Below are 16,195 nucleotides of genomic sequence, written 5' to 3'. Positions count from 1 at the left end.
ATTTACCTTCATACTCCGCTTTCTTGGCTGTCTCGAGGTTTCTCCATTCTGTCCCCACCAGGCGGCTGAGCTCCCCGAAAGAGTAGTCTGGGTGCTGGGCTTTGATCACAGCTCTCATCTCGCTGCTGAACAGGATGTAGCCACTCATGTTGATTTTCCGTTTGGAGCCTTCCTTCTTTGCACTGCCTTTGGCAGACTTTGGGGTGGACTGTAAGACAGAAGGCTCTTATAGTGCATCAGAACATTGCATTTGGTTAACTGCTCACAGTTTCTGGATGCCAGGAACATGTGATTCGATAGTTACTGTTTTATAGACATGCGCAGCTTATAGCTGGCCATTTTCTTGGTCAAAATACATCTCTCCCTTGCCTCTTACCATGTAAGAAATAAATGAATGTCACTGAATTCTATGAATGCATTCTGTAACAGTGACCTCACAATTAAATCTTGAGAAAATTCTGAAGGAGAAAAAAATAACACCAACAGAGATCTCCTCATCTAAAAGATGAAGTCCTAAAGAGTGAAAGGTTAGAATGATATGGGCAATAAAAGCTAAAGAAAAACAGGTGATGCTGTTCCTTATTGCTTTTCTTTTCTTCTCTTCTTTTTTTTTTGAGGTTTTTGCTATAGGGCGCATGCGCTCACCAGAAAGACAGAGAGAGACAAAGAGACAGAAAGCGAGAAATCACCCCCCCAGGGGGATGGCCACGCCGCAATCCCTTCTCCTCCATTCTTCTCTTGGGATCATGGGCACGCATGCACACGCGTCCGGCGTGAGTTTAAGCCACCGGGTCTAGGATTCGAACCGTGGTTGACTACGTGAGAGTCCAGTGACATAGCCGTTGCGCTAACTGCTGGTCCCCCTTGTTACTTTTCTTCACAACAAAGTAGGAGAGCCTTCTAACTAAACATACCATGAAAAACAGCTATCTATGGCATTTAAATAAAATATTAAATTTTAAATTGCTAATGACAATAATATGATGGCATAATAACTGATTCTTGTTTTTATTTATATATATTTTTTTTTTAAGAGAGATTTTTGCTATAGTGTGTGTGCTTGCCAGAGAGACAGAGACAGACAGACAGAAAGGGAGAAATCACCCCCCAGGGAGGTGGCCACACCGCAATCCCTTCTCCTCCAGTCTCCTCTCAGGATTTTGGGCATGCACTCACATGTGCCCAGTGTGAATTTTAAGCCCCCAGGTCCAGAATGCAAACCATGTTTGATTACATGAGAGTTCAGCAACACAACCATTATACCATCTGCTGGTCCCGATAATAAATTCTTAATGGCATAATGACATGATAAATAAGTATGTCCATCTAAATTAATTAATGGCATTAAGAAAGGAAAAAAATCTGTTCTTGCCTCAAAACTCTTGACTGGAGCTCACATATGGAGGGGCTGAGTGTCTCCCTACTTTGGTTTTAGTCTGTTGCAAACCAAAGCAGGGAGTAAGACAAGTAATAGGAACTTGTCACCTTCACCTGTGGGGGTGTGTAGGGCATGAGGTCGAGCTCACTGGCCAGGGGAGTCTGAAGCTGAGGTAGAGAAGGAGGTTCAATGACCTCACTATCTTCTTCTCCCATCTCTTCAATGTCATCATCTCCACCTTCTAACTCAGCAAATTTAGCTTCTAGCAACTGGATCTTCTTTTCCAATAAAGGTGAGGGTTCCTTTTGAGGAACAATTGGTTTTCTGAAAATGATTTAAAAAAATTAAGTCATCTAACACCACTCCAAGCTTGGACAGAAAGCAGCATTTTAACTTACTGTTTAGAAATGATTTCCTATAACTGCAATGTACACTCTCAGGGCAGCACAGAAAAGAATTTAAATATCTGTGAAATCACCTCTACTTAAGAGATACTTGTTTTCACTGGATTCAGCTGAACACATACCCATAAAAGCACCGGGCCCAAAGCTGAGTGCCTACATATGGTGAAGTGTTCATAATCTATGGAGCTGAGTAGTCTCCTAACAGACAGAACATGAACCAGAAGAAGGTTATTTATTTTTTAAAAAGAATTATTTAACTTAATTATTATTATTCTTCAATTTGACCAGAGAGAGATAGAGAGAGGGCAAACAGCCAGGTCCAGGACTCGAACCATGGTCGGCCATGTGGGAGTCTAGCACCTCAACCACCACACTACCTGCCAGCCCAGAAGCAAGTATTTTTGCCCCCCAAATATACTGTAATTACTGGAGTATAACCAAGGTCCCAGTTTTCAGGTCCCATCAGATTGTGAGGATTTTCCTTTTATCTTTAACTGGATTAATTAATATTTTCTATTTTGAATGTACACTGCTCCAGTTTAAGACCTAATGAATAAAAGACCCAAAGCACTACACCACAGTCTTTGGTGTTGGTAAGCTTTACCTGAAGTAATAAATCTCATCGTCTACCACTTTGGCAGAGAGTGAAAACCTCTTCAGCCCCTTGAACTTCTTCATCTGCTTGTCACTCTCATTGTAGCGGCTCTCACAAAGCAGAATGTCATTCTCGGGTATTTCGGTTGGCCTGCAGGACAGGAAGTCCTTGAATGACAACACAGCACACTTTCCTAAAAGAGAAAATCGGAAAGACATTAAAGGAGTACACTGTGGTCAGAGTTAAGAACTGTTTTAAAACCTTATCATCTTTGGGGAACCAGCAGTTAGCGTAATGGCTATGTTGCTGGACTCCCACGTGGTTGACTGCAGTTCACGTCCTGGACCCAGTGGCTTAAAACTCACGCCGGGCACGTGTGCGTGTGTGCCCAAGATCCCGAGAGGAGAATGGAGGAGAAGGGATTGCGGCGTGACCATCCCCCCTGGGGGGTGATTTCTTGCTTTCTGTCTCTATGTCTCTCTCTGTCTGTCTGGCGAACGCATGCACCCAATAGCGAAAAAACCTCTCAAAAAAAATCCAAAAAACTTATCTTTGGTGCACTGACAAGACTGAAAATTAAAAAGATAAGGAAGGGTATAGAACTGGAAGTCCAGAAAGAAACCCACAAGATTGGGCTTTTATGGGTAACTGATTTTTGACAAGGGTGCCAAAACAATTTAATGAGGAAAAGAATAGTTTTTTTTCCCCTGGGATAACATACAAACTAATGAAGTTTGATTTCAACCTTACACCATACACAACCGATTCAGTTGAAAATGGATCAAAGACCTTTATGCGAGAGCTACAACTATAAAGCTCTTAAGAAAACCTAGGTGTATACCTCTGTGACTATGGATTAGGCAACGGTCTCTTAGATGTAAATCCAGAAGCACTGGCAATCAGAGAAAATGAACTAGATTTCATCAAAATTAAAAGTGTTTTTCCTCCAAAGAGTATCATCAAGAAAGTGTTTGACCAGTGACAGCCCTCTCCTCACAGCGTCATCAGGAAGATTCAGCAACTCCTTAGTATGGTGCTAAGCACACAGGCATGTTCAGTGTGAATGACAACACTGACAATTGTGGTCATGAGCGACAGACTCTTTGGCCTTGCTGGTTCCAGGTCAGCTCAGTCAGCCTCATAATGGCATTTCCTTCATCTGTGCACAGCCCTTTAATGTTTACAAAGTGCTCTTTCAAAAAGTCACCCTGCGTGGGGGGATAAAATGGTTTAAGTCCTTTCAGACCCAACATCGAAGGAGGCCTAGGTTAGCAGCTTGTCAGCATTCCCACTGTATTTAAACCACGTGACCTGGAGTGCCCAAAGCCAGGAGCACAAGTCCATCTTTCCCCAAGAGGCCTTGTGTAGAATTGCTGACTATTGAGCCAGCACCCTGGTCTGGCTGACTGCTAGAATCCACAGGCTCATGTCAAAGGGACAAATGAGGGACCAGCAGTTAGCGTAATGGTTATGTAGCTGGACTACCATGTAGTCAACCACGGTTCACGTCCTGGACCCGATGGCTTAAAACTCATGCCGGGCGCGTGTGCGTGCGTGCCCAAGATCCCAAAAGGAGAACGGAGGAGAAGGGACTGTGGCGTGGCCATCCCCCTTGGGGGGGTGATTTCTCGCTTTCTGTCTCTGTGTCTCTGTCTTTCTGGTGAGCGCACTGGTCCTATAGCAAAAACCTCTCCCCCACCCCCCCCAAAAATTTCTTGAAACTCAAATAAATTTGAACTAACTTGTTATAACATGCCTGAATGGGATGTAATTTGAGGTACTAAAGATGAAACAGTTTGAAAAAATGTCCCTATCAAAGGAAGATCAATTCTGCTAAGACTGAAGCAAGAACAAATACTGAATGTATGGTGAAGCTTGTATATGTAAGAATGACGAAATCACTGATGCTTTATGAAAAGTTTATGAGGACGATGCTCCGAAGAAATCAGCAGCGTACTACCCGTGGGTAACTCATGTTAAGAAGGGATGAGATGGGAACAGCAGGTGGCGTGGTGGTTAAGGTGCTGGACACTCCCACATGGCTGACCATGGTTTGAGTCCTGGACCTAGCAGCTTGCTTTCTCACTCTTTTTCTCTCTCTGGTCAAATTAAAAATAAATGAATGAATAAATAAAATTAAATAAATAATTATAAAAAAATAAAAGAAGGGATGAGATGATGTTCGAGATGAGACCCACAGACCATCCACATCAATTTGTGAGGAAAAAGTTAGGATCTTGTCTAAGACTAATTGTCCTAATTGAAGAGGACCAACACTTTACAGAAGACACAATAACCACCACAGACATTTCTACTGAACCACATGAGCAAATGTCATAGCAACAAGTTTTGGGAGTACTCAAGGTTTTCTGCTTGCTGACTTTCAGGAAGGTCAAAGAACAGCAGTAGCTTTTTTCTTTTTTTAAGAGTTTTACCACAGAGCACGTGCACATGCCAGAAAAAGTCAAACAGCGAGAGAGAGGGAAAATGAGAAGTTCACCCCCATGGAGAATAACCGTATTACAATCCTTTCTACTCCATTCTCTTGCTGGGGTTTTGGACACACACGCCCATAAGCCCGGTGTTTCTCAAGCCACCAGATCTGGGACTTGAACTGAGCCTTTTGGGATCCAGTGCCTTAACCACCACGCCACCTGCTGGCCCAACAGCTGCTTATTATGAGAGTGTTATGAAAGTTTGCTGTAGTTCAGAAAAAAAATGAAAAGGCCCTGGAAAGTTTCCCCACCAAGACAATGCTCCTGCTCACTTATCTCATCAAATAAGGGCACTTCTGCGAGAGTTTCAATGGGAAATCATTATGCAATTGTCTTATAGTCCTGATTTGGGTCTTTCTTCGTATTTGCTAATCTTAAAAAAATCTTTAATGGGAGAGCCAGATCTGTGGCATAGAGATAATGCTCTGCTCAGGAGAAACTGGGTCTCATCACATGGTGTCTGTGATTTCAACCCCCAGCCTGGTCAGCCTGAAACATGCGGGCATGCCTGTAAGTGTCCATGGTCCTGTGGGCTGGGGGACTGGAGGAAGGGGACTGCAGTGGAGGTCCCACACCCTATGGAGGTCCCACACCCTCCTTGGTCTTCTCACTCATCCTCACATGCCCACATGTATTCGATCATGAATAAAAAGGAAAAATAAAGTCTTCAAAGGATACCCATTTTTCTTCAGTAAATAATGTAAAATAGACTGTATTGACAAGATTAGATACCCAGGACCCTTAGTTCTTCAAGGATGAACTAAATGGCTGATGTAATCACTTACAAAAGTGTCTTCATCTTGACAAGGTTTATGTTGGGAAATGAACTCATACTTTTTACCTTTAACTGCATTTTCCACAAACTGTGAGGTCACCTCATATACCCAAAAGAATTTTAAACAGAGGCACAAATAGATACATGCATACCAAGAATCCATCATTATTCACCACAGCTAAAATGTGGAAACAACCCAAATGTCTCTTAACAGAGCAACAGAGAAACAAAATGTGGTATACAAACAATGGGATATTATTCAGCCCTAACAAGGAATAAAATTCTGACACATGCTATAGCATGGATGAACTCTGAAAATAATATGCTACATGAAATAAGCCAGATGCAAAAGGACAAATACCGCATGATTCCACTCATGTGCAAGAGCCAGAATAGGCATAACTCATAGAAACAGAAAGCGGAATAGAGGTTACCAGGGCACTTAGGATCAGGTTACTGTTTAATGGGTACAGAGTTCCTATCTGGACTGACAAAAGAGTTCTAGAAATGAATAGTGGTGACAGTTGCACAATAATCGCCAAAGGAGCTAATGCTACTAAACTGAGCACTCAAACACGGTTAAAATAGGGCTAGCTGGTGGCAGTGACTGTGAAATTTCAGTTCTAGACATAGAGGCCTGGAAAACACATTGGGCATGTGTGTGCATGCCCAAAGTCCTGAAAGGAAAAACAGAGAAGAAGGGATTGTGGAATGATGCTCCATCTTAGGGGGTGCTCGCTTGCTCGCTCGCTCGCTCTCTCTCTCTCTCTCTCGCAAGCATATATGCCCTCTAGAACATTTAAAAAATAAAATGGTTAAAATGGTGAATTTGACATAATTTTACCACAATAAAAAATTCCCTGGGCCAGCCAGTGGTATGGCGTTTAAGGCGTCTAGAAAGACATGCCAGGTGCTAGGGCCAGAAGGTGGTGTGGTGGTTAAGGAGGCTGGATCCCCAAGTGGCTAACCATGGTTCAAGTCCCAGACCCTATGGCTTAAAACTCAAGCCGAGTGCATGTGTGTACTTTCTCAAAATCCGGAGAGGAGAATGGAGGAGAAGGGACTGTGGTGTGGCCATCCTCCCAGGGGAGGAGGGATGATTTTTCACTCACTCTTCTCTGGTGAGCGCATGTGTCCTACAGCAAAATCCTTAAAAAAAGAAAGAAAGAAAGAAAGAAAGAAAGAAAGAAAGAAAGAAAGAAAGAAAGAAAGAAAGACAGACAGACAGACACACCAGGCATATGTGTATACAAACCCCAAATCCTGAGAGAATGGAGAAGATGAGTCTACAGTGTGGCCATCCCCCTGAGAGATGCTTTCTCACATTGCCTCTTTTTCTCTCTTTTTTTTGGAGAGGTTTTTGCTATAGGGCACGTGCACTCGCCAGAAAGAAACAGAGACAGAATATGAGAAATCACCCCCCAGCGGGGATGGCCACGTTGCAATCCCTTCTCCTCCATTCTCCTCTCAGGATCTTGGGCATGCAAGCACACGCACCTGGCGTGAGCTTAAGCCACCAGGTCCAGGACTCGAACCACAGTTGACTACATGGGAGTCCAGCGACATAGCCATTATGCCAACTGCTGGTCCCCTCACATTCCCTCTCTCTGGCAAGTACACGTATCCTCTAGCAAATTAAAAACTAAATCATTAAAAAAAAGTCCTACAAATGGTAGCATCACTTATACTATTTTGCATCTAAATTGTGTCACAAGATAATATATCTTGGGAACTACTGCTTGTATTAACATACAATATTTACTCAACTAGTCCCCTACTAATGGATATTTAGGTTGTTTCCAAGTCTTTGCTCTTTCATGAAAGCTAAACTTCACTGAAATAAACAATTTAAGACACACATCAATTTGCACATGGGTCGATACATCTGAAGTATCAATTTCTTTAAGTAGAAAAGCTAGGTAAAAGGGTATGTACACTTTATTTTTTTAAAGTTTATCTATTTTCTTTATGAGAGAGTGAGACAGAGACAGACAAGTACCCTAAACAGGGTCCCATGCCGCAATCCTCCCTCCAGCCTTTCCAGTCAGCCAGGCTCACAGGCACGCAGGAGCATGTGTGGTGTGCACAGGTTAATCCAAAAAGCAAACCCCAATCATCCATATGGCTTCCGTCAGCACAGAGCATGGCACCACCACTGCCCCCTGCTGCTGGGTAGTATACTTTAGTTTTTGTAGTGTTATTTAATTACCGTCCTTGAAGGTTGTGCTAATAATTCACAACCACCACTGCTTCTGTAGTTGGGGGAGTAAGAAAAAATGGTGACTGGAACCCAGTGGGAGAGCTCTGTGGTACTTTATCCCATCCTCACTCCATCTCCTCTTTCGGGCTAAGCAGGAGTCTTGAAGGTGGCAGCCTGTGTTCCTGGTCTGAGTGCTTGGTGCTGGAGAGAGGTGAACAGTGCTTGTTCTGAGCTGTGGTTGTCTGTTTTGATCTGCCAGGCAGCTTCCTGAAGAACTAAGCAATGTGCCTGCCTTTATTTTGTTTAACTTGGAGTTCTCTTGGGAAGAACTGGCTCAGGTACTTCTGTTGAAACACTATGTCTTTGTGCTGCTGTAACAGACTGGGTAACTGGCACAGAACGCAAATTTATTCTCTCTCAGTTCTGGGCACTGAGAAATCCAAGATCAAGGAGTCCTCCTCACGTCATCACATGGTGGAAGAGCAAGAGCACAAAAGACAAACCCACTTCCAAAAGCCTTTTTAAAAAAATTATTATTATCACTATCATTTTAAAATTTGCTATAGGACATGTGCACACACGAGAGAGAGAAAGCAAGAAAGCAAGCCGCCAGGTCCTGCAGGTCCGCCCCTTGATGAGCCCTTTTTGTAACAATATTAATATATTCATGAGGGGGAACCAGCAGTTAACGTAATGGCTATGTTGCTAGACATAGTCGACCGCGGTTTGAGTCCCGGACCCGGTGTGTGCATGCGTGCCCAAGATCCCGAGAAGAGAATGGAGGAGAAGGGATTGCGGCGTGGCCATCCCCCCTGGGGGGGTGATTATATGTATTCATGAGGGTGAAGCCCTCATGACCTAAACATGTCCTAAAAAGCCTCATTTCCCAAGACTGCTGCACTGGGGATTAAGTTTCAACCTATGAATTTTAAAGGGAACACTAACATCCCGACATAACATAAAGGAAAAGAATCAGCTGTGGCCAGCTGGGGCAAATAATAGATACACTGAAAACCCTAGGAGCAAAGGTGGGGCATGAAATGCTTTGAAAAGTTTCTACATATTTCTGGGAATTTAGAAGGCCATGCACATGCCAATAGTAGGGCACACGCTCAGAACAGACCCGAGACGGTCCTAAGTGCTTACCTCTCACTGGCTTTCAAATTCTTCGCATGCAGGAAGCAAAGGCAAAGGCCAAGGCCGAGTGTTAACAGTGTGGCCCTGCAGATACAGACAGCCTAGATCCTAACACTGGGACTCCGGGCACTCAGAATCTCTGTCAAATCATTAGCTGACCACTAAGCTAACAGAACAGAGACCAGTGACCACACACAACAAAGAATACAATCTTCAAATAACAGCTTAGAAAAGTCACTAAACAACCCATAACAAGCAGTAACAACAAATCTTGAAGAGGGGGGAAGAATTTGATTTCCAGTTACCGTAGGATTTTAAATGACCAGTTTTCATCAGAAAATTGAGGCACACAAAGAAACAAGAAAGCATGGCCCATTAATAGGAAAAAGATGTTAACAGAAATTGCTCCTAAGGAAGCCCATACACAGATAAAGAACCAAAGGGTCCAGCCTCTGTGGCACAGTTGGTAATGTACTAGATTGCACGTTGGAAGCTACATGCCACCTGAGGTTTGAGTCCCTACACCAGCTGGTATGAAAACACACTAGTGTGTGTGCAAGTGTCCTGGATCTTGGCAGGCTGGAAGACTGAAGGAAGGGGTTGTGGCACCACCATTTAATTTCCTTTCTTTCTTTTTAATTTGATCAGAGAGAGAGAGAGAGGAAAAGTGAGAAAACAAGCCACCAGGTTCAGAACTTGAATTGTCGTCAGCCATGTGGGAGTGTCCAGCATGAGTTTTAAGCCACCAAGTTCAGGATTTGAACCACGGTCAACTATGTGGGAGTCCAGAGACATAACCATTATGCCATCTGCTGGTCCCTTTCTATATGATTTTAAAAACCAATGCATAAAATGATATTAAATGTTTGGACACACAAACATGACATCGCCACAAAAGAGAAGTTGCAAAGAAGCAGAGTTTTTTTTTTTTAGAATTACTTATTTAATTAATTCCATTTGTTATTGTATTTAAATTTTACCAGAGAGAGACAGAGTGAGAGAAAGGGAAAGGGAGAAAGCAAGCCAGCAGGTCCAGGACTCGAACCGTGATTAGCCATATCGGAATTCAGTGCCTTTAACCACCGCCACCTGCTGGCCCCAGAAGCAGTTTTTGTATACTAACAAGCTAAGATGGTCATTAATTCAAACTAGATGGTCATAAATTTAAGATGGTAATTGTAATTCCCAGGGTGACTACTAAAAACCTAACTAAAAAAACAGTAAATGATATAAATGGCCTAATCAGAGACTTCAGTTCTGCCTTTGTTATGTTCCTTTGGAGTTTCATGGCTGGATTTACACTAGGAAGTAAGGTTCTGGACACTAATTTAATCTGGATCACAACTTAAAAGGAAGACATTTTCTTCTGCAAAAATGCAAGAAGTTAGAGTCTGAATGTTTCCAGAACTGGATACAGTAAATATGTATAACTGGCTGACAGTTTGACACATTTGCCCCTTGCTGCCCTGGGGAGAGGGAGCAAAAGACCAGTGCAGTGTGCTCATCTTAGGACCTCACCTCAACACTACTCACTATCCTCTTACTCTGCTTTATTTTCATGTGTGGCACTAATTATCATTTGATGTTCTTTTTAATTTTTTAAATTATTTTATTTAATTTTATTAATTTGTTTTAATTAGACCAGAAAGGGACAGAGTGAGAGAGGGAAAGTGAAAAAGCAAGCTGCCAGGTCCAGGACTTGAACCATGGTCTACCATGTGGGAGGTCCAACACCTTTAACCACCATGTCACCTGCCAGCCCTTATATTTGATGTTCTATGTTTATTTAAAAGTTTTATTTACTGACTTCCCAATCTCTGCCCCAGTCTAAGTCCCTAAGAGAAGAGAAACACTGATTTGTTCACTTCTGTATACTTAACACCTAGAACAACTCCTAGCATAGAGGGGTTTTTGGTCCATTTTTGGGAATGAATGCTATTAAATAGAAAAGCATAAACACCTACCTAGAATACATGTCATGGGGCAGGTTTCTTCCAGATTACTCAGAAACACTTCTTTTTTGTAGAACATTTTTGTGGGCTCATGCTCCGTCTCCTCTGGGTGAATGAAGATGGGGCCAAAGAAATATGCAGCTCCATCTCGGACCCATACTTTTTCAATTCTTGGGATAAAAATAGACAAATTACAATAGTTTTATTCTTGAAGGATTAATCTTAAAAATTCTAGTCACAAAAAAATTTAATAATATGTATCTTTAGAGGAACTTCAGTTTCAATAGTAAGACAACTTTGTTGATTATTTTCCCCCTTTAAGCACATAAGATACATGAAAAAAGAGAAGAAAGCATTTTGGTTACTCATCTTAGGGATATTTTAACATAATACCAAGGCACTTGATAGTTTTCTCTCTCAGGTTTTCTTCCTGAGATGCTTATGATGAAAACTGAACTGAACATCTGCCATTAGACCTGTGAGCCCAATTTTTGGGATCAGATCACATGAGTGGCAGATACTCCTTTAAAATAGTGGTTCATGATCTTTTTTGAAGGTCAAGGTCTAGGATCTCTTGAGACTCTGATGAAAGTCAGATATCATCTCCCTAGCAATAAAGGAAAATTAACTTCTGGCTGCTATGTGCTGGATACTGTACTATTCCTCACAACCAAACAATGAAGTTGGTAATATTACCATCTTGTGTCCTTATGGTTCCTGACATTAAGCAGCATTCTCAACTCAGTTAATGGTAACTCAGTCCTCCCAGTTCCTCCTGAACACACAGGAGTCATTATTAACTTCTTCCTCTCTCTCGGACCCCACATGTGACTCATCCAGAATACTACTAACTCAGCCTTCATAATAGAGGGTTGTCAGAAAAGTCATGACGTATTTTTCTATGCAAAAACAACCCAACAGTAACCATTGAAGCCACCCTGGTCTCCGCCACCATTATTCTTGCTTGAGTGATTCTAAGAGACTCCTAGCAGATCTCCTTGCTTCTACCCTTGATACTTTAGTCTGTTCTCAACAACCAGTGGCAGAGGAATCCTATTTGAGTGGTCAATGAGAGCAAACATGGCAACCTTTAGACACATGCAGAAATGTGGCATTTGCAGGGCAATGAATGCCATTAACATGTGAATATGCTAGCTACCTGTGTTTCCAAAACTGCAGAGCAGTATCAGGTTAAAGGAAGCCACATGTCTTAATCAGAATTGGCCCAAGAAGATTAGAAAAAACTTACATAGGACTACATGAAGCCTGGTGACTTTGCATCTTCAGCCAATTTACATCTAAAAACAACTGGCTTTGCATTCTACTTCCGCTCCCTCCATTTTCTGCTCTTTAAAAGAATAAACCTGGCACCAGTTTGGGGCTATGGCTGCCTCCATCAAGATGAGTCAGGATCACCCGATCTCTGCTTTTCTCTACATGTGTGTCTTTGTGTGTTTATTTTTATGTTTATTCTCTAATTCACGGCAGCCCCCCATCAGGCATGCATTCGTTTAGTCATGTGGGACACAGCAACTCTTAAGCCTTGTCAAATATGATTTCTGTGCCTGAAACAATCAAGTGGCATTCCAACTTTGTTAAAGTCCTAGTCACTCTAATGGCCTCTAAGGCCCTATCTGATCTGCAACCGTCACCTGGCCCTCTGTCCCACCAAACTCACACATGACTTACTCCCCTAGGAACAAACTGCTGGTTTCAACAGACCTAGTATATTTCTTTATTAGGTCTTTATACTGGTTGTTTCCTCTGTCTAGAATGTTTCTCCCTGAATATTCATATTATTCACTCTCTAGTTTCTTCAATGTTGGCTCCACTAACAGCTTCTTAGTGAGGCCTACACAGATTACCTTCTCTGCTCCCCTCATGGGACCTTGACTCCCCTTGCCCTAAACTATTTTTTTCTATAGCATGTATCATGATCTAATATACTACACCTTTTGCTTATTCAAGATTTTTTTTTTTTTAGGTTTTTGCTACAGGGTGTAGGCACTTGCCAGAGAGAGACAGAGGGAAAGTAATAAATCACTCCCTCAAGGGGGATGGACACACTGCAATCCCTTCTCCTCTTGGGATTTTGAGTATACATGCACACACCCAGTGTGATTTTCAAGCTACTAGGTACAGGACTTGAACTGCAGAGTTGGCCATGTGCGAATGCAGCACCACACTTCTTGCTGGTCTCTCAGATGTTTACTGCTTGCCTTCCCACTGTAATAAAGTTCTAGAAGACTAAGAATATTTGTTTACTTCATTCACCAATGTGTCCTAAGAGCCTAACAAATAGTAGGTATAACAAATGCTTACTGAATAACAAACATGACAACAAAGTGAAGCCCAAAGAGGTAAAACATTTGCCTGAGGACACTCAACTAGCAGAACTGGGACTTAAACCAAGACCTCCAGAAACCAACTGAGGTTATCTGCCATCCTCTACTATGACCCCTTTACAGGTTTTTACCGTCCAATCATACTTCATGTGGAAACTCACATAATAAACATCAACATGTGATACATGCTATCAGGAGAAGAAATGTATGTTGTAGGGACTGGGTGGTAGGGCAGTGGTAATAGACATACATGGGAAAGAAAGGTCCTGGGTTTGTATCCTGGGACATCCCTGAACACGTGTGCCTGCTGTGATTCAGGCTGCCTTAGGCTGGGGGTGGACTGGGTGCAAGGGCACTGCTGGGAGTGCCTGTATTTCTCTCTGTCATGTGGAAGAAATAAATAAATAACATTCAAATAAGAAAGAAAAAGAAAATATGTGGAGCTCTGAGAGCATCAGAGACTTAACCCAGTCTGCAGGAACAAGCCTTCCTTAAGGTGCGACATTTCAAATTTAAGTTAAAGAAGCTTACCAGGTGAAGGGAAAAGAGAGATTTCTGAGCTGACAGTTGAGCAGGTGGTGAAAGAAAGGGGAATAAAAAAAGAGCCCAGGAAAGGAAATTACACAAGAGAGTGTGGTTAGAAGTGAAAGCAGAGGAAATATGGTATGACAGGAGGCTGGGGCAGTTGCTAGGGGAGGGACTTTTGTCTTCATCCTGACTGATGAGTTTCTTCTGGCTCTGAATCTCTCAGATCCACCTGTGTTTTCCCTACTTCAGTGACACTTACCTGCCCACGCGAGGACGCACAAGGCCATGGGACTTGATGAAGACACAGTCGCCAACCTTCAGCCACATGTCATTGTAGCGGAGCTGCTCAAAGTAGTGGCACCCTGGTTCACCATTGGATACTTCCACAGGGACATCTTCTTTTTCCTGTGGTAAAGGAAACTGGCTGAAAAAGGCAGTGGACAACTGAGGAGTAGACAGAAAAGGTAAGAAAGGAAAGCAGATTTTCCTTCACGTTAACTTAAAAGAAAAAAAATAACAGAAATAGAAGCTTTATTGAAGGTTTAAGAAACCAAAAAAAATCTGTTTAAATCAAACTAAGACTTATTAAGTATTGTAGCTATCTTAAATTTCTGGTTAATTAATTAATTAATTAACTATTTTGGAGAGGCTTTTGCTATAGGGTGCGTGTGCTCGCCAGAAAAAGAGAGACAAAGACAGAAAACGAGAAATCAACCCCAGCGGGGATGGCCACACTGCAATCCCTTCTCCTCCATTCTTCTCCCAGGATCTTGGACATGCACACACATGTGTCCAGTGTGAATTTAAGCCACCAAGTTCAGGACTGGAACTGCGGTCGACTACATGGGAGTCCAGCGACATAGCCATTACGCCAACTGCTGGTCCCTAATTTTCATAATATAATCACAAGATACTTTTATATTCCCTCTCCCCTAGCCTTTAGGAAAAAAACACCAGAGAACTTATCCACATTCAGAAGCAGCTTATTTGTGAGTTATTGTAAATGAGGCAAGCTCTATAGAAGCTTTCCCTTTACCACATTGATCCAGTTCCCTTAATTTCTTAACAAAATGTTTACTATTTTTATTTATTCCAACACAGAACAATATAGCACAGCCTCTGTGCCATAAATACACATAGGTGGGACCAGCAGATAGTGTAATGGTTATGTTGCTGGACTCCCACGTAGTCAACCGTGGTTTGATTCTTGGACCGGCAGCTTACAACTCATATCCGTGCATGCCCAAAATCTGAGAGGAGAATGGAGAAGGGATTACAGTGTGGTCATCCCTCCTGGGGGGTAATTTCTTGCTTTCTGTGTCTCTGACTCTCCAGGTGAATGCACACGCTGAATAGCAAAAATCTCTCTAAAAAAATTAGTAACCGGGATGAGCAGATGGTGTAATGGTTATGTCACTATACACCCACTCAGTTGACCACAGTTCAAGAATTGGACTTCAGGGAACCAGCAGTTAGCGTAATGGCTATGTCGCTGGACTCCCACGTAGTTGACCATGGTTTGCGTCCTGGACCCGGTGGCTTAAAACTCATGCTGGGCGCGTGTGTGTGGGTGCCCAAGAGTCCGAGAGGAGAATGGAGGAGAAGGGATTGCGGCATGACCATCCCCCCGGGGGTGATTTCTTGCTTTCTGTCTCTATGTCTCTCTCTCTGTCTGGCGAGTGCATGCGCCCTATAGTGAAAATCTCTCCAAAAAAAAAAGAATTGGACTTCGCAGCTTGAAACTCACACCGAGCGCATGTGCATTCATGCCCAAGATCCTGAGAGGAGAATGAAGAGATTACAGCATGGCCATCCCTCCTGGGAAGTGATTTCTCGCTTTCTGTCTCTCCAGCAAGTACATGTACTCTATAGCAAAAAAATCTCTCAAAAACAAAACATTTATACTCAATAAATACACATGCATACTGATGTTGAATACATTACAGGGTCCACCATCTACTGTGACACTGAGCAAATTATATGATCTCTTGGGCCTTAGTGTTTTCATCTGTGAAAAGAAAATAATGACAGTGTGCCTACCATGTGGGACTGTTACAGAAGCTTACAAGGACAGTCCATGCTGAGATACACAAAACAATGACTAACTTTAAAAAAGCCACTAAATAAAACTACTTAATAAACACTGATTCTTGGGACCAGCAGTCAGCGTAATGACTATGTTGCTGGACTCCCACATAGTTGACTGCAGTTCGAGTCCCGGACCCAGTGGCTTAAACTCACGCCAGGTGCATGTGCGTGCATGCCCAAGATCCTGAGAGGAGAATGGAGGAGAAAGGACTGCGGAATAGCCATGCCCCCTGTGGGGTGATTTCGCGCTTTCTGTCTCTCTGTCTCTCTCTGTCTTTCTGGCGGTGCACGCGCCCTA

The 16,195-nt window shown here is 42.7% G+C and overlaps 1 protein-coding gene across 1 annotated transcript in view; it reads right to left on the bottom strand.

The window, feature by feature from the left end:
* Positions 1 to 16,195, bottom strand: part of PBRM1 (polybromo 1) — a gene marked incomplete in the record, with an annotated part of 95,642 nt that overhangs the window by 13,779 nt on the left and 65,668 nt on the right. The window contains 5 exon segments of the mRNA XM_027768621.1: positions 7 to 208; positions 1,492 to 1,702; positions 2,387 to 2,570; positions 10,949 to 11,106; positions 14,069 to 14,214. Of these exon segments, the coding sequence (XP_027624422.1) occupies positions 7 to 208; positions 1,492 to 1,702; positions 2,387 to 2,570; positions 10,949 to 11,106; positions 14,069 to 14,214 (901 nt within the window).

This window comes from Tupaia chinensis, unplaced genomic scaffold (assembly GCF_000334495.1).
Source record: "Tupaia chinensis unplaced genomic scaffold, TupChi_1.0 Scaffold147003_1, whole genome shotgun sequence".
Classification (NCBI taxonomy): domain Eukaryota; kingdom Metazoa; phylum Chordata; class Mammalia; order Scandentia; family Tupaiidae; genus Tupaia; species Tupaia belangeri.
The sequence above is the reverse complement of the archived record's forward strand: the minus strand, read 5'-3'. Positions and strand labels throughout refer to the sequence as shown.